General features: G+C 48.1%; 1 protein-coding gene and 1 long non-coding RNA gene across 2 annotated transcripts; one reads left to right on the top strand and one right to left on the bottom strand.

Annotated features, from left to right (window-relative positions):
* Positions 1-7,867: 7,867 nt before the first annotated feature.
* Positions 7,868-14,359, bottom strand: LOC108514993 (uncharacterized). Its single transcript, XR_001881400.1, has 3 exons — positions 13,870-14,359; positions 10,162-10,353; positions 7,868-9,717 (listed from the first exon to the last, which is right to left on the bottom strand). It is a non-coding gene; the product is annotated as an uncharacterized LOC108514993 (long non-coding RNA).
* Positions 14,360-14,515: 156 nt separating this feature from the next.
* On the top strand, positions 14,516-18,623 carry BTG2 (BTG anti-proliferation factor 2). Its single transcript, XM_017851579.1, has 2 exons — positions 14,516-14,775; positions 16,079-18,623. Exons 1-2 carry the CDS (start codon positions 14,634-14,636, stop codon positions 16,411-16,413), a joined length of 477 nt encoding a protein of 158 aa, XP_017707068.1. The 5' UTR covers positions 14,516-14,633; the 3' UTR covers positions 16,414-18,623.
* The last annotated feature ends 3,132 nt before the right edge of the window (positions 18,624-21,755 follow it).

Here is a 21,755-nt window from a genome sequence, read left to right as displayed (position 1 = left end):
TTTGCGAGCTGTAAAGTGCTATTCAGACTTACAGATGGTCGCTTGGTGTCACAGAGGAGAAACCTGTTCAGGTGCCGCCTCCAGAACCTGCCTGTCACGGGCCACACCCGTGTGCTCTGAGCATGCCCTTTGACCCTGTTGAAAAGCTTAAGCTGTGTAAATAAAGTCATCCGGAGTTTGCCTCTTGTGTGCATTGTGGCGAGCTGTTTGGGGCCTCTATTAGTAAGCAAGTGGTGAGCATGCTTGAGATTACCCTTCCAGCAGGGAGGGGAACCTCGCGGGTGAGCGGTCATTGTGCAAATGCCTCGCACTGTACTGGACACTGTGCAGCACATGACTATCTTCTGTTGCTGCTAGTAAGAACTCTCTCCCTCCAAATCCAGCTCAGCTCAAAACTCCCAGGCCCAACAAGCTATTTCCTGCTGGCACCTTCACTCCAACTCCTTGGTTAATTGTGAATCATGTTTGTGCAGTGCGGCTCTGCCCACATTCGCCTGTCTCCTGGCAGCTTTGCATCTGTGTCCTTGATGTGGACACTTCTCCCTCCTTGGGAACTCGGAGTGTCCTGCGGGCAGGAACCATTTCCCCCCAGTCAGAATGAAGAGCCCACACTCTCTATCTCTGAGAGTGGGGACTAAATCTCCTTCCTTTGATCACTCTAGGACAAAGAGGACAAAAGGTATTCAGATCATGAGGTCAAGTGATTGATTTGTGACCCGTATGTAAATGGCAGTGAGCCATAGGGCCAGCCAGACATGGTAAATTTCTGCAGGATTTTCCTCCCCACTCACTGTCTTCAATGAGCCCCATGGAACCCCCTCTCAGGGAGGACTGTGCTAGGTTGCCTAGAAGTAGACTGCACAGTGGGCAGGCAGGCAACCTCCCTTTGGAGATGGTTGTCCTCATTAAACATCAGGCATTGAAGGTGACACCTAATTCCATGCTCCCACTGGGTAAACTGTTTGTCAGCTGTGGCCAACTGCTCTTTAGGCGCTGGGCAAGATTGGTTTCATGTTTTATTGGAAGATCGATGAGTGACCCAATAGTCTTCCTCAAAATATTCCAGACTTCCCTGGAAGTGGGGATGGAGGGTGGGGAAGACCTTCCTTCTCATCAATGCCTCTGGCTTTGGGATCTCAAGCCAGTTCCATTTAGGAGTAATCCTGCTGAGCCTGAGCACTCACTGTTGTGATCCGTGTCAGCCCTGTCTCTTGCTTCTTCATATGAACTCCTCACAAGGTCTGTATGTGCATCATGGGCTTTAGTGAAGATTGGGGTCTCCTGAGGGGTTAATTTCACAAAATGTAAACAGCTTAGAAAGGGAACATTGGGCATTTCTGTTTTTAAACTTCCCTCAGCTTCCTCTCTCACACTGGCTCTAGGCCCTCCCAACACCATTTTAAGGTTACTCAACCCTGTTTTTTTTGCTCCTCTCTCTCAGGAACAGAAATATAGATTCCTCTTGTTTTCTTCTGTGGAGTATTTCAGCTCTAATCCCCACCCACACCTCTGAACGTGAAGAATTCAATGAGATAGGTCCAAAGCTTCTGAGTGTGTAAGTTCTTAGGCAAAGAGCCACCTTTTTTTTTTTTTTTTTTGAGATAGAGTTTCGCTCTTGTTGCCCAGGCTGGAGTGCAATGGCATGATCTCGGCTCCCTGCAACCTCCGCCTCCCAGGTTCAAGCAATTCTTCTGCCTCAGTCTCCTGAGTAGCTGGGATTACAGGCAAGCACCACCACGCCCTGCTAATTTTGTAATTTTAGTAGAGACGGGGTTTCTCCATGTTGGTCAGGCTGGTCTTGAACTCCTGACCTCAGATGATCTACCTGCCTCAGCCTCCCAAAGTGCTGGGATTACAGGTGTGAGCCACTGCACCCGGCAGAGCCGCTGTTTTTAAGCCTGGCAGGTCAGGTTGGAGGATCATGGTGGTGGTCTTCCTGGACTTATGCAGTGTTTTTACATAAGGATATTGACTTACAATAGATTCCTCTGAATTCAAATGGTAGGAGACAGAGAGTTGTTATCTTTCTAGGAGCTTACCCATTCCCACTGAAATAATCATTCTGTTACATGTTTGGGAGCTCAATCGTCTCAAAGCCCTCTTAGACATACTTCATAACCTTCCTGTCTCCATTCACCTCAAGAGTTTTTGCCATGGGTTCCACCTTGCTTCTACATAACTCTAATGCTGCAGGGAGGCAGCTGAAACCACCTGGGGCCACCTGACTGTTTGACCAAGCAAGGCTTAACCCCTGACCTCAGAGAGTTCCTGAGCCAAGAGGGAAGGAAGGAAACCCTGAAATAAGGATAGAAAGAAATGTAGAGATGATATTGATTGTTACTATCCCAGCCATTATCCCGATTACTTCTGTTGTCGTTATAGGCTCTTATTAAAGGTAAACCCAATTGAGGAAGATACTAAATGCCAGCTGAGAACAACTTCAGATTCTTTGGCTCCAATATTCCAACATAGGGATTCATATCATAAATTTCTTCTTGAGGAATGTGTGGATGGAGCGGGCTGGTGGGGGTGGGTTTTAACAGGCTAACTTGAATGCTTTCTTATATTTCACAATGAAAACTATATAATGCAGGTATTTCCCTTTTTACCTTGGCTTCCTGGAAGTTCAAAGATAAATTTAGGTGTCAAAGAAGTAACTGATTCAAACAAGTTTGAAACAATTTATCTTTCTCTTTCTCCCTCCTACTACCAATTCGTTTCTGATCTTTAATATAATATGAAAACACATATAATTATCCTCTATGTGGTTTAATATTTTAAGCTATCTCAAATTCTTCTTGGAAGTAAGCAAAGTATAAATTATAGTAAAATAGTTAACATATTTAACAAGTAAAAATAGTTAACATGTACTGACCACTATTATATGCCAGACACTATTCTAAGTATTGTAAACTCATTTGAATCTCCCAACAACTCTAAGAGGTAAGAATTACTATTAATCTCATTTTACAGATAAAAAATTAAGGCACAGAGAGCTTCAATAACTTGCCTAAGATAGCACAGCTAGGAAGTGTGCTATCTTTGAACCTAGGCAGTGTGGCTCCAAGGGATGTGCTCTGCCCACCACACTAGAACAAATATGTCAGTTCAAAAACTTAATTAGTCCATCTGGGGACACCAAAGTAAAAAAGCATAATTATATGCCATCAGGGCCAGTCATCATCAAAACAAGACTGATATAAGGCCAGGCACCTATAATCCCAGCACTTTGGGATGCAGAGGTGGGCAGATCACTCGAGGTCAGGAGTTCCAGACCAGCCTGGCCAACATGGTGAAACCCCATCTCTACTAAAAATAACAAAAATTAGCCAGGTGTGGTGGCGCACAACTGTAATCCCAGCTACTCAGGAAGCTGAGGCAGGAGAATAACTTGAATATGGGAGATGGAGGTTGCAGTGAGCCGAGACTGCACCACTGTACTCCAGCCTAAGCAACAGAGTGAGATCCTGTCTCAAAAAAAAAAAAAAAAAAAAAAAAAAAAAAAAAAGACTAATATATCATAACAAGCAGCTCAGACCACCCATTCGTAATCTAAATAAAGATTCCTCTCCACTCCTCCCCAAACTTATTCTTAGTGGAAGGGATGGAAGAAGAAGGATTTAGAATCCTTTCCTACCCTTCCCTAGCCCACTCTCCCCCCACCACCCCGGCCCCCTCTTTAGAGACTTTCCTGACATGTCCATTGCCCTATATGTGCCTTACTTTTTTCTTCAATAATGTGGGAAGAATAATGTTTTCACTCCTTCGCATGGAGATAATTATTTCAACCAAATTTAATAAAGCTTCACTGAGTACCTACTATGTGCTGGAGGCCAAAGTATGTGCCAGAGACTGAAGTATAAATGTACAACCCAGTGTCTGCCTTCAAGAAATCACAATCTCACAAGTCTACACAATGAACTGTAACACTGGGATATGAGTATATACGTGTGTGTGTGTGTGTGTGTGTGTGTGTGTATGCACAGAGGAGGAAGTGATTCATTCCAGTAGGGAGATGGAGTGATGGTGAATCCAGGAAGACTTCACACAGGAGACAATATAGAAGCCAGTCTTGAATAATCAGTCAGCTTTTTGATGGACAAAGAGCTGAACAGAGAATTTCAGGCAGAGCAAATAACATGAGTAAAGGTACAATGAGCTGGGCACTCAGCTACTCAGGAGGCTGAGGCAGGTTGATCGCTTGAGGTGAGGAGTTTGACACTGTAGGGAGCTATGATCATGCCTGTGAATAAGCATTGCACTCCACAGCCTGGGCAACATGGCAAGACCTCACTGTTAAAACTACAAAGGCACAATGGTATGAAAGTGCAAAGTATGTATTTGAGAAACACTGAGAATGGGTTAATTGAGCTTAGAGGTTGGGCCAGATTGTAAAGGTCTTGAAGGCCAAACCAAGAATTAAACTTTCAACTGTAGGGAGCCTTCAAAGCTTTTAAGCATGAAAGAGACAAGACATACCTGTAGTTTAGGAGCTCTGACAGCGGACTATGGACTGAGGAAAGGGCAGGAAGGGAAGCGCTTCAGACAAAGAGACCACTTAGGTAACTGCTGAAACTATCCAAGAAAATCTAACGGTTGGTGGTTTCAGTGATGCTGAGTAGAAGGTATTTCAAAGGGATGACTGACAGGACTGGGCCAGTAATTGGATATGGGATCCGCTCAGGAAGTAGGGCTCCAGGATATCTGTCACCTAATCAGGAAAATCCTCTCTTGCTGGCAGGTGATCACGTATTCCACTAGGACCCAAGGAGTTGTCAATGTGAACCATAGATGACAGATTAAGAGGCAGGGTAGGTCTCCTAGCCCAATACTCTTTTGTTACATATAAGCAAACTAAGGGTTATAGAAGTCCAACCATCTCTCCCTTTCTCCTGGTCCCTTCCTCCAAACCACATGAATGGAAAAATGCTTGAGTCCATGGTGCAGTAGAGAAGCACTTCCGGCCGAGAGCCAGAAGGCCACAGGTGAGAAGCTGCAGTACCTCTTCTTTAGACTCTTTCTCATGTCCTCCTTTCTGAATCTGTCTTCCTCCACCCTTCAGCCCCTGCCCCCTGGGTGGTCTCTGGCTGTCACAGCTGTGATGCCAGCTTCCTGCTTGCCCCAGACACTCAGCCCCAGGAGGCCCAGCCCCATTACGGCTCTGCCAAAACAACATCTGGAGAAGCTCCAATAGGTCCAGGGCCTCTTGTCTTGTTTTTCGTCTGGAGATAAAGGGGATTTATCCTGGGCCCCTGGGAGTGAGGATGAGGAGGGTTTACAACATGTCTGTCTTCTAAATTTGGGAAAGAGGCAATAAATTCAGCTTCAGATCTGCTTCTGTCCCAAGTCCATGTGTTCCCCTGTGAGTTTCCGGCACTTTCAGTCACACCTTCTCCTACCATAGGAGAAGGCCTAGAGGGAGAAGGTGTGGGAGGTCACATTCTTGGGGGGCCTCCAGGATAACAGACTGTTAGCAGATCATTCCCATCCTTTTGCTCCTGATACACCGAGGGAGTTGCAGAAACAAAAACACATCACTAGGGACCTTTCCAGCCAAATATTGGTCTGGCCATCTGTCCACGTCTCCCCCCACTCCCCAGGTCCCACCTCATCCTCTCTTCACTCTCTCTCCTGTACCCCCAGCCATCCTTCTTGCCTTCACTCTTCCCTGACTACACAGCTGGGCTGGCAAAGGAGGGTGAAAAGTCCAGATCATTCCCCTTCCCACAGACACTAGTGGGTTAGTAGGGCACAGCAACTGAGGAGCAACCCTCAGGAGAATACATGCCTTTAGGGGAGCAGATTCCTTCCCCAGATGGGGCCTGGCATAGAGTCAGCTTTAGTTACAAGCTTGATGAATTCCTAACAGTTTCCAGCCCCTCCATCCCAGCAGCAGTAGCGTGGGCCTGTGTGGGCCAATGCGATGCACAGTAGTGTGGAGAGGATAAAGAGGTGAGTTAGGGGAGCACATAGCCTGCATCCAGGACCCTGGAGGCCCTGTCTCTCCAAGACACGGAGATCACTCTGCAGTCGTCAAGGCAGTGGCTGGCCCCTGAGAGCAGAAGTGGCAGTTCCCTGGAGATTGTCTTTCTCTGCCCTGTCCAGCACTCTGGGTCTCATATCTCAGTTGCCAGGCCTCTCTCCTGGAACCCTGTGTTTGGTTGCCACCTCCAAGGCCCAGCCAAGCCTAAAATCCTCACTCTCCCTCTTTGGATGCTGGTCACTGTCCGAAGGGCACATGTTCTCATCCCCATTCCACTGTGGGTGTGCTCTGCTAGTCTGACTCTCACCACCCTCCTTTCCAAACCCTTTCATTGAGCCCCCTTTGGGCCCAGAAAAGTCCCCTATATCCTCACCCCCTCCAAGCATTTTCTCCATCTCCTGGCATTCCCTCAAACGGGCTGTGTCAAGAGAAACCTGTTTTTCTGCCTTACCCAACAGCCCTCAGGATGAGGCGGCAGGGACCAATGCTTTCTTGCTCTGTGTTAGCCTTTCCCTGCCGTCATTCCTCATGCCTTTCTCCGAAGTTCATTGACCCCACTGTCTCATCGTCGTGGGCCCTCTTGGCCGCTGTGAGGCTCAGGGCCTTTCTCTGTACTCTAAATTCCTGCTGCCACCTGAGGAAACATCAACTTCTATGTGAGTAGCTGAACTCATCCTGCTCCTGGGCTCCTCTGTGTCTCCAAGTGACCATCTCATGCACTCAGCCTCCAGCCCTCGCCCCCAGATAGACACTTGGAATGCTGACACCAACTCCCAAACCCACAACAGTCCACCGCTGGCTCCCAGGGGAACCCAATAAATATTCCTTGAGTAAGTAAATACGTGAATAAAGCCAGGGTCACATGATGGGAGTCTGGCCTAATGGAAAGGGCCCTGGACTGGGTGGGAGATCTAAGTTCTAGTCCTAGCCTCGCCACTAAGTAGCTGTGTGACTTTGGACATTTTTTTTTCATCTCACGGCTTTCTTTTCTTCATCTGAAGAATTAAAATTTTTGTGTAGATGATTTCTGAAAACCCTGCTTCTGACAGTTGGCAATTATGAGATATGGTTTGCTGAGCATCTATAATATTTAGGTACTATGCTAGGTGTTTCCTATAAATTACCTCTCATATACCTAATAACTAAAGGCCAGGCGAGGTGGCTTATGCTTGTAATCTAGCACTTTGGGAGGCTGAGGTGTGTGGATCACGAGGTCAGGAGTTCAAGACCAGCTTGGCCAAGATAGTGAAACCCCATCTCTACTTAAAACACAAAAATTAGCCAGGCGTGGTGGCTGGTGCCTATAATCCCAGCTACTCGGGAGCCTGAGGCAGGAGAATCACTTGAACCTGGGTGGGCAGAGGTTGCAGGGAGCCGAGATCTCGCCATTGCACTCCAACCTGGGTGACAGAGTGAGACTTTGTCTCAAAAGGAAAAAAAAAAAAAAAAATATATATATATATACACACACACACGTAGTTATATAAATATATATATATACACACACATAGTGAATAACTGACTCAGTAGTTTGAGGTGGGTGGGGCCCGGAATCTCAGGGAGAGGCTGCATGAGCTGAATTTTTATCAAACTTCCCGGGTGATCTGAATGGGTATCCTAAGGCCCCTTGGTACGCAGCCATTCGAATGTCAGATGAGAGGTTTTTAATTAGTACTACAGGCAATGGGACGCTATTGAAGGCTTTTAAAGCAGAAAAAAGAAGGGTAATACTATGGAGAGAGAGAAAGAACTAAGAAACAAGGAAGAAGGGAGAGAAGTATCTTTGATCTGTTACATGTTGAGACTGAAACACCAGAAAAATGCTCCAAAGGTGTCCAGCTCTCAATTGGAAAAAAAATGAATTGGAAGCTCTGTAATAAAGGTGAAATTAGAGATGATGATTTTGAGATTTATTCTTTATGAGGAGATGCAAATTCAAATACCTCCAGAATCAAGGCAGGTAATGCAAATGAGGATTAAGTATAATTAAAAAAAAAAAAAAACAGCATTCATCCTTAATAAATGGCAAGTACCACTTTGTCTCAGCAGGGATGCAGTAGGTAATGGTGGAGACTGTGGTGAGCTAGAGGACATACCCCCTGTCTTAGGGGCCAGTCATTGCCAAATAGAAGTGTGGGATCAGTGTTAACAGATCTGGTTTTTACAGAGAAATTCTAGATATTTTCATTTTGACACTTCCTAATTATTAAATGTTCACAATGAATTTTTTAAGTGCTTAAACACTACACAGACAAAACCATTTGTATCTATGTTCAGCTTTGCCTTGGGGGGTTTCAATTTGTGACTTCTGAGCTGCACAGATGGGATTCAGGAGAGAGAGTTGAGTGAACTGAGAAGAAATCCAGGGGCTGCACTGTGAAGAACCATGGCCCTCCCAAGCACCCAAGCTTGCCTGGCGGCGAGCCCGGGGCTCAGAGAGACCCTGGTGCTTTTGGCCATCGGGTGTTTGGTGAGCTCCCAAGTTGGTGGCAGCAAGTGAAGCCTGCACCTGCCATGGCTATTTCTGCTCATCAGCTGGAAATCATGTGGGTAGCCTCTGAGGTCCTGATACCTCCGGGGTTAGATGCCACCTTGGGGAGGGGCCTGCAGCCTTCACTCCACCACTCTGTGTAGTCACTTTCATCCCAAACTGTGAAGATGCTCTCTACCCAGGAGTGTCTGAGTCCTGGCTGGAGTGGGCATCTTGTTTAACACATCTTAGACACTTACTTTGTATCAGGACATTCTTCTGTTGTCTAATTTAAGTGCTTTTTGTGCAATTTAATCTTTTTTTGCTTCTTCTATCTTCAGAACAAGTGGTGGAATGGGTTACTCTTTAGCTTCCAGACTCTTCTTCAGCCTTCAGTAGGGTCTCAAAAAGTCCTAGGCCGGGCGTGGTGGCTCACGCCTGTAATCCCAGCACTTTGGGAGGCCAAGGAGGGCAGATCACAAGGTCAGGAGTTCAAGACCAGCTTGACCAACAAGATGAAACCCTGTCTCTACTAAAAATACAACAACAACAAAAAAATTAGCTGGGCATGGTGGTGTGCACCTGTAATCCCAGCTACTCGGGAGGCGGAGGCAGGAGAATCGTTTCAACTCGGAAGGCAGAAGTTGCAGTGAGCCAAGATCGCACCACTGCACTCCGGCCTGGGTGACAGAGCAAGACTCTGTCTCAAAAAAACAAAAAACAACAAAGTCCCATCTCAAAAAGTGTCCTCAGGGATGTAAAGCTTGTTACCTGCAGATTAGAAAGCTGTTTGCTTACTGATGTGTTAGCAAGCCTTCCTTCAGTCTAGATGGGTAGTTTTCTGCTTACCCTCAACCCTAATCATCTTTGCATTATCTATTTCTGTCCCTACTCTCAGTTCATTCTGGGGTGGAGGAAGGGGTTCAAACCAGAAATATTAAAAATAGCTGCCTTCCTGTAGTTCTCATTAGCAGGTTTTAAAGACAATGTCATTTTCTCCTCTTCTTAATTCTCTTCTGGTTCTAAAGAATGACTCCCAGACTGGCTGGCCTAGAACTGACCTTGAAAGGTTCAACTTTGTGAGAAACTGATAGGGAACCCCCAAAGATGTCCTGATCGTTACCCAACGATGCTTGCAAAGAGTTGTGATATATTTAGCAGTATTTCCACCTTGATTAGGAAGTGAGGAAGAGGCAGCTGGTCTTCCCTGGGTGATATTTCTTATCAGCTCTGGTCAGCACAATTAAGTTGTCACCAATGAGGTCTGTTAAGAGGAAAGATCAAATTAGTATTTGCACCAGCTATACTCAGACATACTCCACCAAAATGTACACTCTATCATAACATTTCACAAGACGTCCTTCTTCAACAGATACCATTGTGTGTGCTTATTAACATAGCGAACACATATCCATATCCCGTTACCCACAAACATCAGAGCCCATGTGCAATCTAAGTATGTATGCTCACTCAAATATACATACTAATAACTCCCTAACCACACTGACACACACACACACACAGACCAACAAAAAATAAACTCTGCATGGTGTAGAAATGACCTGATGTTATCCTCCTAGAATATCTCAGCCCAGCCTCTGCCTGCCTCACTCAACCTCAGGTTTCTACTTGTGCTCAGAAAATTGAGGCAACCAAGCCAAGTCCCCACAGGCCCAACAGGGCTCTGGGAAAGACAGAAATTACTTACAAAGATCCAGTTGCTTCTGAGCTGGAAATGGAGAGCAGGGCTGCATGCTAACCCCACAGACAGGGCCAGCACAGAGGCCTGAGGAGTGGGACCCACTTCTGAATGGGAATATGGTCTGAAGAGAGCAGGTGGGTCACTCCTGAGTGGGTCACACAGGTGGGCCGTGCAAGTGGGCGAGATGAGCAACCAGGACTAGAGGAATCAATAGGTCTGAGGTCAAATGGGACAGAAGTTCTGGTCCAGATGAGGCATAAATGAAGTCCACCCTCACTTCCACCACCCCATTCCCCCTCTTTAGTTGGTGAAGTCACTGGTCAGCACATGTCAACATTTAAAGTTCAAAATTCAACAAAAGACCCTTGGGTGGGAATGGAGGGAGGGAGAGAAGAATGAGGAAGAAGAGGAGGAGGAGGAAGGGCAGGAATGGAGAATGAGAGGCAGGAAGGACGGGTGGGGAGGGAGAGGCGACCCACTTTCCTTATCTTGCTGCTCAAACAGCAGCTTGATTATACCAAGGAATGGGAAGCAACAGGCAACATGCAAAGAAAAAAAGCAGGGGTGACAGCTCGACTTTTAGAGCTTCTAAGGATTCTAGTCCTAGCAATTTAAGAGCAGTTTCAGGAAATTTCAAAAACAATTGGGACTACTACAATGTATTTGTTCAGAAATTGAGAACCTAAATCCAGAGTTGAGTACAATTACACCATATGCATATATTTTTTTTAATTAATTATTTTTTATGTTTTGAGATGGAGTCTCACTCTGTTGCCCAGGATGGAGTGCAGTGTCGTGATCTCGGCTCACTGCAATCTCTGCCTCCTGGGTTCAAGCAATTCTCCTGCCTGAGCCTCTGGAGTAGCTGGGATTGCCAGTGCCTGCCACCACACCCAGCTAATTTATTATTATTATTATTTATTTTTGGTAGAGACTGGGTTTTGCCATGTTGGCCAGGCTGGTCTCAAACTCCTGTCCTCAACTGATCAGTCTGCCTCAGCCTCCCAAAGTCCTAGGATTATAGGCATGAGCCACCACGCCCGGCTACACTGTATATTGACTTGGGAACTTTGAATGTGAGATAAATTAAGCTTCCTCTCCCCAGGCTTGTGTATAGAAAGAAAAGAGGAGAGTCTGGGCACAATGGCTCACACCTGTAATCCCAGCACTTTGGGAAGCCGAGATGGGTGGATCATGAGGTCAAGAGATCGAGACCATCCTGGCCAACATGATAAAACCCCACCTCTACTAAAAATACAAAAATAGCTGGGCATGGTGGCACATGCCTGTAGTCCCAGCTACTTGGGAGGCTAAGGCAGGAGAATTGCTTGAACCCAGGAGGTGGAGGTTGCAGTGAGCTGAGATCGGGCCACTGCACTCCAGCCTGATGACAGAGCAAGATCCCATCTTAAAAAAAAAAAGAAAAAGAAAAAGAAAAGAGGAGAAAGTGGGGGCACTGCCTTCTGGTATTTATGGATCATCTCTGCCCTACACAAAGTTCACAAACTAATCACCAATGAGGAGGCCAAGACATACCCCGGGTAATGGTGGAGACAAAGGGTTCTAGCCTCCAGGCTCCTGTCCCATTCACTACATCATCTGCAATGACAGCTCTGCCGGACGGCGGCCCATGCAACAGCAGCAGAAGGGCACCACAGTCTAATGAAAAGGTCCTATACTTGAAGTCAGAAAATATGGTCCCAGTCCTGGTTCTCTTGAGAATTTACTGTGTGGCCTGGTGAGTGACAGAAAAATCTACATAAGGACAGAATTCTATTTTCTAAAGCAAAAAACAGGTGAGGGGCTACCACAATATTTTTTTCAGCAGTTCAGTTGCAAGAGATGTTAGTCATCTCCTACGACTCACCCCTGTCACAGACATACCCAGGAAGATGGTCAGTGTTTTCAGATTTAGGTGCTGAATGACCCTATATAGCTGTCTATATCTTGACCTATTTCCCTGACTTCCTTAGTGGTTGACCTTGGTCAGTTCTGGCCTTGCTGACACCTGGTCTGTATGGTTTGGTATATCTTTAAGTTAACTTGTTTCCAGGGTCAGCCCTGTTTCCTGTAACAAATAATTCTTTCCCCTCAGTGAGGAGAAGTAATGGCCTCATCTGGCCTGATCCAGCGTTTGGGGAGAAGCCAGTGAAAGAGGCCGTCTAAGAGATATGTTTAATGCCAAAATATTAGAATTTGGGGTCATTTTGATTTGTTATATGAAGCAGTAGAGCAGCATATTTGAATTCTGAATTGTCCCAGAAATGTGGGACATGTGAGCATAGTAACCTGTTTTCAAGTAACTTGCAAACTGTGGTTGAGTCTCTAAAAAGATCACTAACAATGCCAAATGATAGATTGTGAATGCCCAATGAATGGTATGGATGACTAACTCAGCCTCGAAAGAATGGTCAGCATAGGTTTTCAAGGTAGAAGACCAAGATTACACTGTACCTTCAGTAGTGTGAGAGATTGAGGTGGGGGTGGGGCGTGGTAGAGACAATGATGTATGCAGGAGATAAGGACATGAGCCAAGGAGCAGCAAGGTCATGCATGTTCAGGCATGCATGGAATGGGGACCACGTTACAGGGCAGAGATGGGGATCATGGGTAAGCTGTTGAGGGATCCAGGCTGTAGATTCGCTGTGATACTTAGAAGGCAGTGAGAAGAGTGACCCTGGAACACAAAGTAGCAGAAACCTAAAAAGGTAGATGGGATTAAATTATGAAGGGTCTTAAACATTAGGCAAAGGAGTCTGGACTTGAATTAGTAGATGAATCGGGGAGGGGATGTTTCGGAATGACCTGATCAAGAGAGGAGCTAGGGAATGAAGTATTTTAGGAAGGGAACTCCACTAACAGTGGGAAGGGTGGCCTGGGGATGGGACTGGATGGAATCCGCTGCAACCATCTAGACAGCAAGAAGCAACTGATTTGGGGACTGGATCTGGGGAGCAAAGTACAAGGAGAGGCTGACCTTTCTGTACGGAGTGACTGGGAAATGATGGTATGGCTGACAGAAATGGAGATCAAGAGGGAGCTAGCTTTGGAGAAGACAATGGGCTTCCGCTGACATTGAGGTGGTGGCTGGACATCTGAGGGAGAGGACAGAGCCGGTGGGAACAGGAGCAGGATGGAAAGACAGGAGGACAGACTGTGCAGATGAGAAAAGTCACTGTAAAACAGTAAACATCAAGACAGACTACATGCATAGGACCTCTCCAAGGAAAGGCAGCCTAGAGAAAAGGGAGGAGGACTGAGGAGACATAGTGTGGGGAACGGGGCAGGAAGGGATCCAGGGCCAGCACAGCCAGGCAGCGGGGTGGAGAAGCCTGGGGCACAAGGAAAAAAGACAGGGACACTGCTTCCAGAAGGTGGTCAGAGGGCTCAAAGTTAAGGAAAATAGGAATTTACAGAGGCCATTGGGTTTGAGTCACCTTACAAACACTGGGCATCTGTATGCCAGACCCTGGGCCAGGCTTCGGGGTGTTGGGTAGAAGTTATCCCCATTCGGATGAGGCCGGATTCTTTCTCGAGAAGGTCCAATCCACAATAAGGAAGGAAGACGGCTGGGGAAGGAGGGAGTGGACGGAAAAATATGTACAGTTGAGAGCAGACTACTAATTCAAAAAAATTAGCACTTAAGGAAAGTGAGAACTAGAAAAATAAGTTGAGAAGACAAAAGTCTTGCAACACACCCCTACCCCTACCCACCATAAAACTTAGACTTGAATGTTTCTCAGCAAGAGAAAAGGCATTGCTGCAGAATGGAACTTGTTGTGGGAGGTGGGATTACTACGGAAATAAGCAGAAGACAGCCTCCCTTTCCAAAGAGCCAAGAGGAACCCATTTCATCTAGTTAAGAGACGAGGCAAAGAGGTAAAATGGTGACGACATGTCCTGGTGAGTGGTTCTGACAGTGTATGGTTGGAAAATGCTGTCGGAATCCGAAAGGGGAACCGCCTGGGAACGGTTCTGGGAAGCCTTCTGGTGGTGTCACCGAAGGCTTCTCGGAGGAGGTGGCCTCTAACCCGAGCCTTAAAAATGGGAGGAGAGGCGAGGCCGGGGCCTGCCCGGCGCGGAGTACTCGGAAGCCGCCTCCTTCCTCCAGAGCTCTCAGCCTCCTCCCCGAGCCTCGCTTTCTCCTCTCGTCTCGCTCAGCTCAGCCGGGCGCAGGTTCCTAGCACTGACGTCAGCGAGCGATGACCTCAGCGCCGCCAAGGCTGCGAGGGAGGGGGCTGGGGTGGCGGGGCGGGGAAGAGCGCTTGAGCGCGGGGCGGGGCGGGCCCGGGCCCCGCCCCATCCGCTGGCCGCGGCCAATGAGCGCCGCCACCGGTTGCCCCCACCTCCCTGGACCTCCTGAAAAAGGCGGCCCGGGGAAAGTCCGGGCAGAGCCGGAGCAGCGGCCAGGGCATCGCTGGGTTGTGGACCCGTACTTCCCACCCGAGACCTCTCACTGAGCCCGAGCCGCGCGCGACATGAGCCACGGGAAGGGAACCGACATGCTCCCGGAGATCGCCGCCGCCGTAGGCTTCCTCTCCAGCCTCCTGAGGACCCGGGGCTGCGTGAGCGAGCAGCAGCTTAAGGTCTTCAGCGGGGCGCTCCAGGAGGCACTCACAGGTGAGCGCATGCCGAGGGGCCTGGCGCCACCGGGGGTTGGCCCCCTCTCTGCCAGGGCCGTCTTTCCTGTACTCCTGCGGCAGGGTCACCCACAGGAGCAGCTTTGGGACTCGGTGGCCCTCCGATCCCCGGGGCGGCCCGCAGTCCCCAGTTTCCTGGGTCCTCCTCCCCAGCCCTGTGCTCGGGTCTCGGCCCGTGGCTGTTCTGATGGGGCGCGCCCCTCCACGCTCTCGGAAGCGCAGACCCTGGTCCTGGAGTGCCAGCCCGAGTCCCCAGCTTATGCCTCGTCTCATTACGGGCTCGTCTCCCTCGCTGGACCCTCGAGATCTTAAGACCCTCGATGGATGTTGTTGCGGGCCGCCCGGTCGGCCGAGGGGTCCCGATGAGGGAAGAAGGTGCACTCAAGTCTTTTCAACAACTCGGAGTCCCAGTGCCATTCTTCCTGCCAGTCGGGGTGCGCTGTGCCTGGGGCAGTCCACTGGTTGCTGACTCGCTTCAAGTTGGAATTTGGGCCCCCTTTGTGTTCTCTTTGGTTCCCCTTAGCCATCTGCCACCTATTATGGTAGGGAGGAGAGCCTGGTAGCTGGTGACCCTACCCTGCTGGCCTTCGAGTTGGGAGGTGAAGAGATAAGCAGCCCGCTCGCTGACTGGGGAGAGACCTCTTTCCCAGCTGTTTCTAGCTGGTTGCTGTCAGTTTGGGGAAGCGATAGCCATCTCGGAACGCACCCACACAGACCCTGCCTTCTGAGAAAAACAGATGTTTCATCAAAACAACCCAGTTTTCACTCCCTTGGGCACTGCTAAGGAAGGTTCTCTGACTCTTCCGAAGGAAGCAGAGGGAACACAGGGTGGGAGGCCCAATTTACTTGCTGTGGACCCAACAATGTTGGCAGCCTTCCTGGCCCTGAAACTTCAGCTCACAGGTCTCCAGAGGCCCTGCCTGGACATGCCAGCCCCAGTCACACCCTTCCCTCCTGAAACTGGGGGTGTGCCAAAAGCAATACAGTGGCCACTGGAGAGTACCCCAGAGCTCTGGAATCCCCTCCCAACACACACACACACACACACACACACACACACATACACACACACACGTTCTGGAAGCAGGAAAGCAGATCTCTCCCGCTTCCATAAAATTTTCTCTGCTAAGTGGCAAGAGGGTCCTGGAACTCAGAGGAATCCACCTCCCTTACTTAAAGGGCCCCTTCCTCTCTTGTTCCTTGACCCTTCTCCCTGCCCTGTGGTAGTATCCATGGCCCAGCTGCTCTAACCAGGGCATCTCCCCCTGGTCCTGTCTCCACAGAGCACTACAAACACCACTGGTTTCCTGAAAAGCCGTCCAAGGGCTCCGGCTACCGCTGCATTCGCATCAACCACAAGATGGACCCCATCATCAGCAGGGTGGCCAGCCAGATCGGACTCAGCCAGCCCCAGCTGCACCAGCTGCTGCCCAGCGAGCTGACCCTGTGGGTGGACCCCTATGAGGTGTCCTACCGCATTGGGGAGGACGGCTCCATCTGCGTCTTGTACGAGGAGGCCCCAGTGGCCGCCTCCTGTGGGCTCCTCACCTGCAAGAACCAAGTGCTGCTGGGCCGGAGCAGCCCCTCCAAGAACTACGTGATGGCGGTCTCCAGCTAGACCCCTCTGCACCCGCCCTGGGCGCTGCCGTGCTCATGCTGCCGTGACAACAGACCACCACATACCTCAACCTGGGGAACTGTATTTTTAAATGAAGAGCTATTTATATATATATTATTTTTTTTTTTTAAGAAAAGAGGAGGAAAAAAACCAAAAGATTTTTTTTAAGAAAAAAAATCCTTCAAGGGAGCTGCTTGGAAGTGGCCTCCCCAGGTGCCTTTGGAGAGAACTGTTGTGTGTGCTTGAGTCTGTGAGCCAGTGTCTGCCTATAGGAGGGGGAGCTGTTAGGGGGTAGACCTAGCCAAGGTGAAGTGGGAGACATTTGGCTAGCACCCCAGGAAGATGGGAGAGGGAGCGAGCAAGATTAGCAACTGTGAACAGAGAGGTTGGGATTTGCCCTGGGGGAGGAAGAGAGGCCAAGTTCAGAACTCTCTGTCTCCCCCAGCCAGACACCTGCATCCCTGGCTCCTCTATTACTCAGGGGCATTCATGCCTGGACTTAAATAATACTATGTTATCTTTTCTTTTTCTTTTTAATTATACTTTATATTTCTTTTAGTTTTCTAATGAGGTCCTGGGCAGAGAGTGAAAAGGGCCTCTCCTGATTCCTACTGTCCTAAGCAGCTTTTCTTGACATCATGACTTGTTTCTAATTCAACCCTCAGGGGCCTATAGATGTTGCTTTCCAGCCAGGAATCTAAAGCTTTGGGGGTGTTTTGTTTTGTTTCTGAGGGGGGGGGAGGGAACTGGAAGTTACTGGGGTTAGGATGGAAGGGAACTCTGCACAAAACCTTTGCTTTGCTAGTGCTGCTTTGTGTGTATGTATGGCAAATAATTTGGGGGTGATTTGCAATGGAATTTTGGGACCCAAAGCGTATCCACTGGGGATGTTTTTTGGCCAAACTCTTCTTTTTGGAACCACATGGAAGTCTTGTTGCTGCTGCCATGATCCCTTTGAGAGGTGGCTCAAAAGCTACAGGGAACTCCAGGTCCTCTATTACTGCCTTCTTTTCAAAAGCACAACTCTCCTCTAACCCTCTCCTCCCTCTTCCCTTCTGGTCGGGTCATGGAGCTACCCTATTTTCTAGGACAAGAGTTCTCATTCACTGTGCAATATGCCCCCTGGGTCCCAGGAGGGTCTGGAGGAAAACTGGCTCTCAGAACCTTCTGATGCCCTGGTGGGCTCAGGGAACCATCTCTCCTGCTCTCCTTGGGATGATGGCTGGCTGGTCAGCCTTGCATGTATTCCTTGGCTGAATGGGAGCGTGCCCCATGTTCTGCAAGACTACTTGGTATTCTTGCAGGGCTGACACTAAATAAAAGCCAAACCTTGGGCACTGTTTTTTTCTCCCTGGTGCTCAGAGCATCTGTGGGAAAGGTTGCTGTCTCTCTCCGTACAATCCACATTTGTCGTAGACTTGTGCAATATTTACTGTTGTGGGTTGGAGAAAAGTGGAAAGCTACACTGGGAAGAAACTCCCTTCCTTCAATTTCTCAGTGACATTGATGAGGGGTCCTCAAAAGACCTCGAGTTTCCCAAACCGAATCACCTTAAGGACAGGGCTAGGGCATTTGGCCAGGACGGCCACCCTCCTGCTGTTGCCCCTTAGTGAGGAATCTTCCCCCACTTCCTCTACCCCCAGGTTCCCCTCCCCATAGCCAGTCCCCTTTCCTGGATTTCTTAACTGCTCAATTTTGACTCAAAGGTGCTATTTACCAAACACTCTCCCTACCCATTCCTGCCAGCTCTGCCTCCTTTTCAACTCTCCACATTTTGTATTGCCTTCCCAGACCCTGCTTCCAGACTTTATTGCTTTAAAGTTCACTTTGGGCCCACAGACCCAAGAGCTAATTTTCTGGCTTGTGGGTTGAAACAAAGCTGTGAATCACTGCAGGCTGTGTTCTTGCATCTTGTCTGCAAACAGGTCCCTGCCTTTTTAGAAGCAGCCCCATGGTCTCATGCTTAATCTTGTCTCTCTTCTCTTCTTTATGATGTTCACTTTGAAAACAATGAAACCCCCGAGCTGGACTGTTGAGCAGGCCTGTCTCTCCTATTAAGTAAAAATAAATAATAGTAGTATGTTTGTAAGCTATTCTGACAGAAAAGACAAAGGTTACTCATTGTATGATAGTGTTTTTATATGGAAGAATGTACAGCTTATGGACAAATGTACACCTTTTGTTACTTTAATAAAACGTAGCAGGATAAACTTGTGTGGTGTAGAGAAGATAAAATTCTCACATTGTACATTTGCGTTTCCCTTTCAGATCCAAATCCTTTCTTTGTGCTTAATAGTATTTCTCAGTTGCACTCAATCTACAGCATGTGGGTGGCATAAAAGAAAAATCTGGTTGTATGGCTGGGCCATTTCCAAGCATCCCCTCCTCCCTGGAAAAGTAGCTCCTTACTTCCTGGTTTTGTGTGTGTGTGTGTGTGTTTATTTATTTTTTGTTTTTGTTTTGTTTTTGAGACAGGGTCTCATTCTGTCGCTCAGGCTGGAGTGCAGTGGTGCAATCTCAGCTCATTGCAACCTCTGCCTCCTGGGCTCAAATAATTCTCCCACCTCTGCCTCTTGAGTAGTAGCTGAGACTGCAGGCATGTGCCACTACACCTGGCTGATTTTTGTAATTTTTGTAGGGACGGGGTTTTGCCATGTTGCCCAGGCTGGTCTCAAACTCCTGAGCTCAAGTGGTCCCCCTGCCTTCGCCTCCCAAAGTGCTGGAATTACAGGCATGAGCCACCATGCCCAGCCTACTTCCACCTTTAATGAGGATTCTAATTTCCCTGTGAAGATGCTAGAAGTAACAGGGTTCTAGTCTGAACATTCCCTAGTCTAGTCAGATCTCCATCTTATGCATCTTGTTTTTTTGTTTTTGATAGTCCTTCATTTCATTCATTCATTCAGTCAGTCATTCATTTAGCAAGCATATATTGTCAGTAAGTGCTAGGCACTGAACATATTAAAAATGATTAAGACAGAGCCTGTCTCACAGATCAGGGTTTGGTAAGCAGCAGGTAATGAACTCCTTCCCAGGCTAAGGCAGGATTGTTGGCAATTCCCAGTAAAGGTGCTCTTGTCATCTCTGGGGCTGCCATTTGCCACCCACCATACTTGTCTTGTTAGACAAGAGCAGCTAGGCCTCAGGATCTATGCACTGGACCTGAATGCCAATGCTACAGGTTAGCCAAAGAGCAGCTACTTCTGACAGCAAACACTGGAGTGAGAGCCAAAAGTTTGTTACCAATTTATAACTCCCTTTGGCTACATGCAAGGAAATAACAGTTTTTATCCTCCCTGACTTTTGAGTTCTTTCTATGAGATTTTTGACACAAGCCCAGAGTTTCCCACTGAGGGCAAGTACATTCCCGACCTGGTCTAGTTTTTTCTTGGCTGTAGGTGAGCTGTATTTATGTATTTATTTGTTTATTTATTTATTTGAGATGGAGTCTCGCTCGCTCTTGTCGCCCAGGCTGGAGTGCAGTGGTATGATCTTGGCTCACTGCAACCTCCGCCTTCCGGGTTCAAGCGGTTCTCCTGCCTCAGCCTCTGGAGTAGCTGGGATTACAGGTGCCCGCCACTATGCCTGGCTAATTTTTGTACTTTTAGTATAAGAGACAGGGTTTCACCATGTTAGCCAGGATGGTCTTGAACTCCTGATCTGAGGTGATCTGCCCGCCTTGGCCTCCCGTGCTGGGATTACAGGTGTGAGTCACTGCACTGGGCGGTGACCTATATTTAAACTAAATTTTACACATGTTGCTTCATATACAGTGACAGCTCCCCCAACTTCATTTCATACCTCCATGACCTTTATCAACAAACATATAGTTTTCTCTAGGTGTGCTATGTTGGAGGTAGCCCAGGGAGACTGTGTGTGCATGCCTGTATTGAGTGAGGAGGGTAGGGGAGCCAGGGATGGGGTTAGAGGAGGCCAGGTAATCTGTATCATAAATATAATTTGGTTAAGACTCATTGTATCAGGGGGTTGTTAATTGAAAGGAGTAGTCCCATTTTTATTTGTAGCTTCTGAAATAAATGTCCTAGACACTTGCTTGAAAGGACCTACTTTTTTGGATGTAAGGACAGGGTTAATTAGTGTTGAGAGATTTTTGCCCACCCTCTTTTGAGCGTTTGCTACAAAGTCAGCATCTATCTTCCTGATTTCTAAAAAGCCTTGCTCATGAAGAATATTTCCTTGTTTAGTGGAAAGCCTGAAATTCAGGGAAGGTTGGAGACTGAGAGGACCCTTCACCCACTTCTGTGTCTTCAAGTCAGGGGAGCCACAGCACGGCAGATTCACCTTGGGGCCAGTCTTGGCTCCTGGTAAACTAGTAGTCCCTCAATTTACGTGAGAGCATTCTGTAATCAAGCAATGTGTTTTCTTTTTAGATATGAACCAATTTCAGTAAAACTGGAGCACACCCCTTGGCTATCTGGGGGTACAGGGGCTCTGGCCTGAAATTGCTTGAAGAGTTGCAGTTCGTGGCTTTCATGTGTCCAGGGACTAGGCACTGGTTGGTCTGTTCTGCTTCCATCTTCTCCACTTGGTAAGCAGTGCCAGCTTGGGAAACCTGTGGTCAGTCAGCTGTTTTTGAATGATAATGCACCTCCCCAGAGAGTGCAGACAAGGCTCTGCACACTGCAGATTAAGAGCCCATCCTGGATCCTGATAAGGAGTTCTGGGTCGGGGAGTCCTTGGTGCTGCAACGAACAAGTCCCAGGAGGAAGAAACCCACTTCTGTAGGCCTGACTCCTGTAAGGAGCCTTTGGTAAGGAAGGTGAGGACTCAGGTGTCCTGGCCCAACAAAGATTGGTGCAACAGAAAGAGTTCTGGACTGGGAGGAAGAATATGTGGGTTGTGCTCCTGGTACTTCCTAACTAGCCGTGTGAGTTTGGACAAGTTCCTCAGCTTTTCTGTCTAAAAAATTAGGGGGTTGGCTGGGTGCAGTGGCTCATGCCTGTAATTCCAGAAATTTGGGAGGCCGAGGTGGATGGATCGCTTGAGGCCAAGAGTTCAAGACCAGTGTGGCCAACATGGCGAAACCCCATCTCTACTCTAAATACAAAAATTAGTCAGGTGTGGTGGCGCGTGCCTGTAGTCCCAGCTACTTAGGAGGCTGAGGCAGGAGAATCACTTGAACCTGGGAGGCAGGGGTTGCAGTAGCCAAGATTGAGTCACTGCACTCCAGCCTGGATGACAAAGCAAGACTCCATCTCAAAAAAAAAAAAAAAAAAAAGCTGGGAGCGGTGGCTTATGCTTGTAATCTCAGCATTTTGGGAGGCCAAGGAAGACGAATCATGAGGTCAGGAGTTTGAGACCAGCCTGACCAACATGGTGAA

The sequence above is a fragment of the Rhinopithecus bieti genome, unplaced genomic scaffold, assembly GCF_001698545.2.
Source record: "Rhinopithecus bieti isolate Rb0 unplaced genomic scaffold, ASM169854v2 scaffold_33903, whole genome shotgun sequence".
In the NCBI taxonomy this organism is placed as follows: Eukaryota; Metazoa; Chordata; class Mammalia; order Primates; family Cercopithecidae; genus Rhinopithecus; species Rhinopithecus bieti.
The sequence above is the reverse complement of the archived record's forward strand: the minus strand, read 5'-3'. Positions and strand labels throughout refer to the sequence as shown.

Bases quoted from the DNA above. Each gene is read 5' to 3' on its own strand.
- BTG2 (XM_017851579.1), top strand. From the start codon at position 14,634: ATGAGCCACGGGAAGGGAACCGACATGCTCCCGGAGATCGCCGCCGCC. The intron at 14,776-16,078 runs GTGAGCGCATGC...CTGTCTCCACAG, and splicing joins GCTCCAGGAGGCACTCACAG to AGCACTACAAACACCACTGG.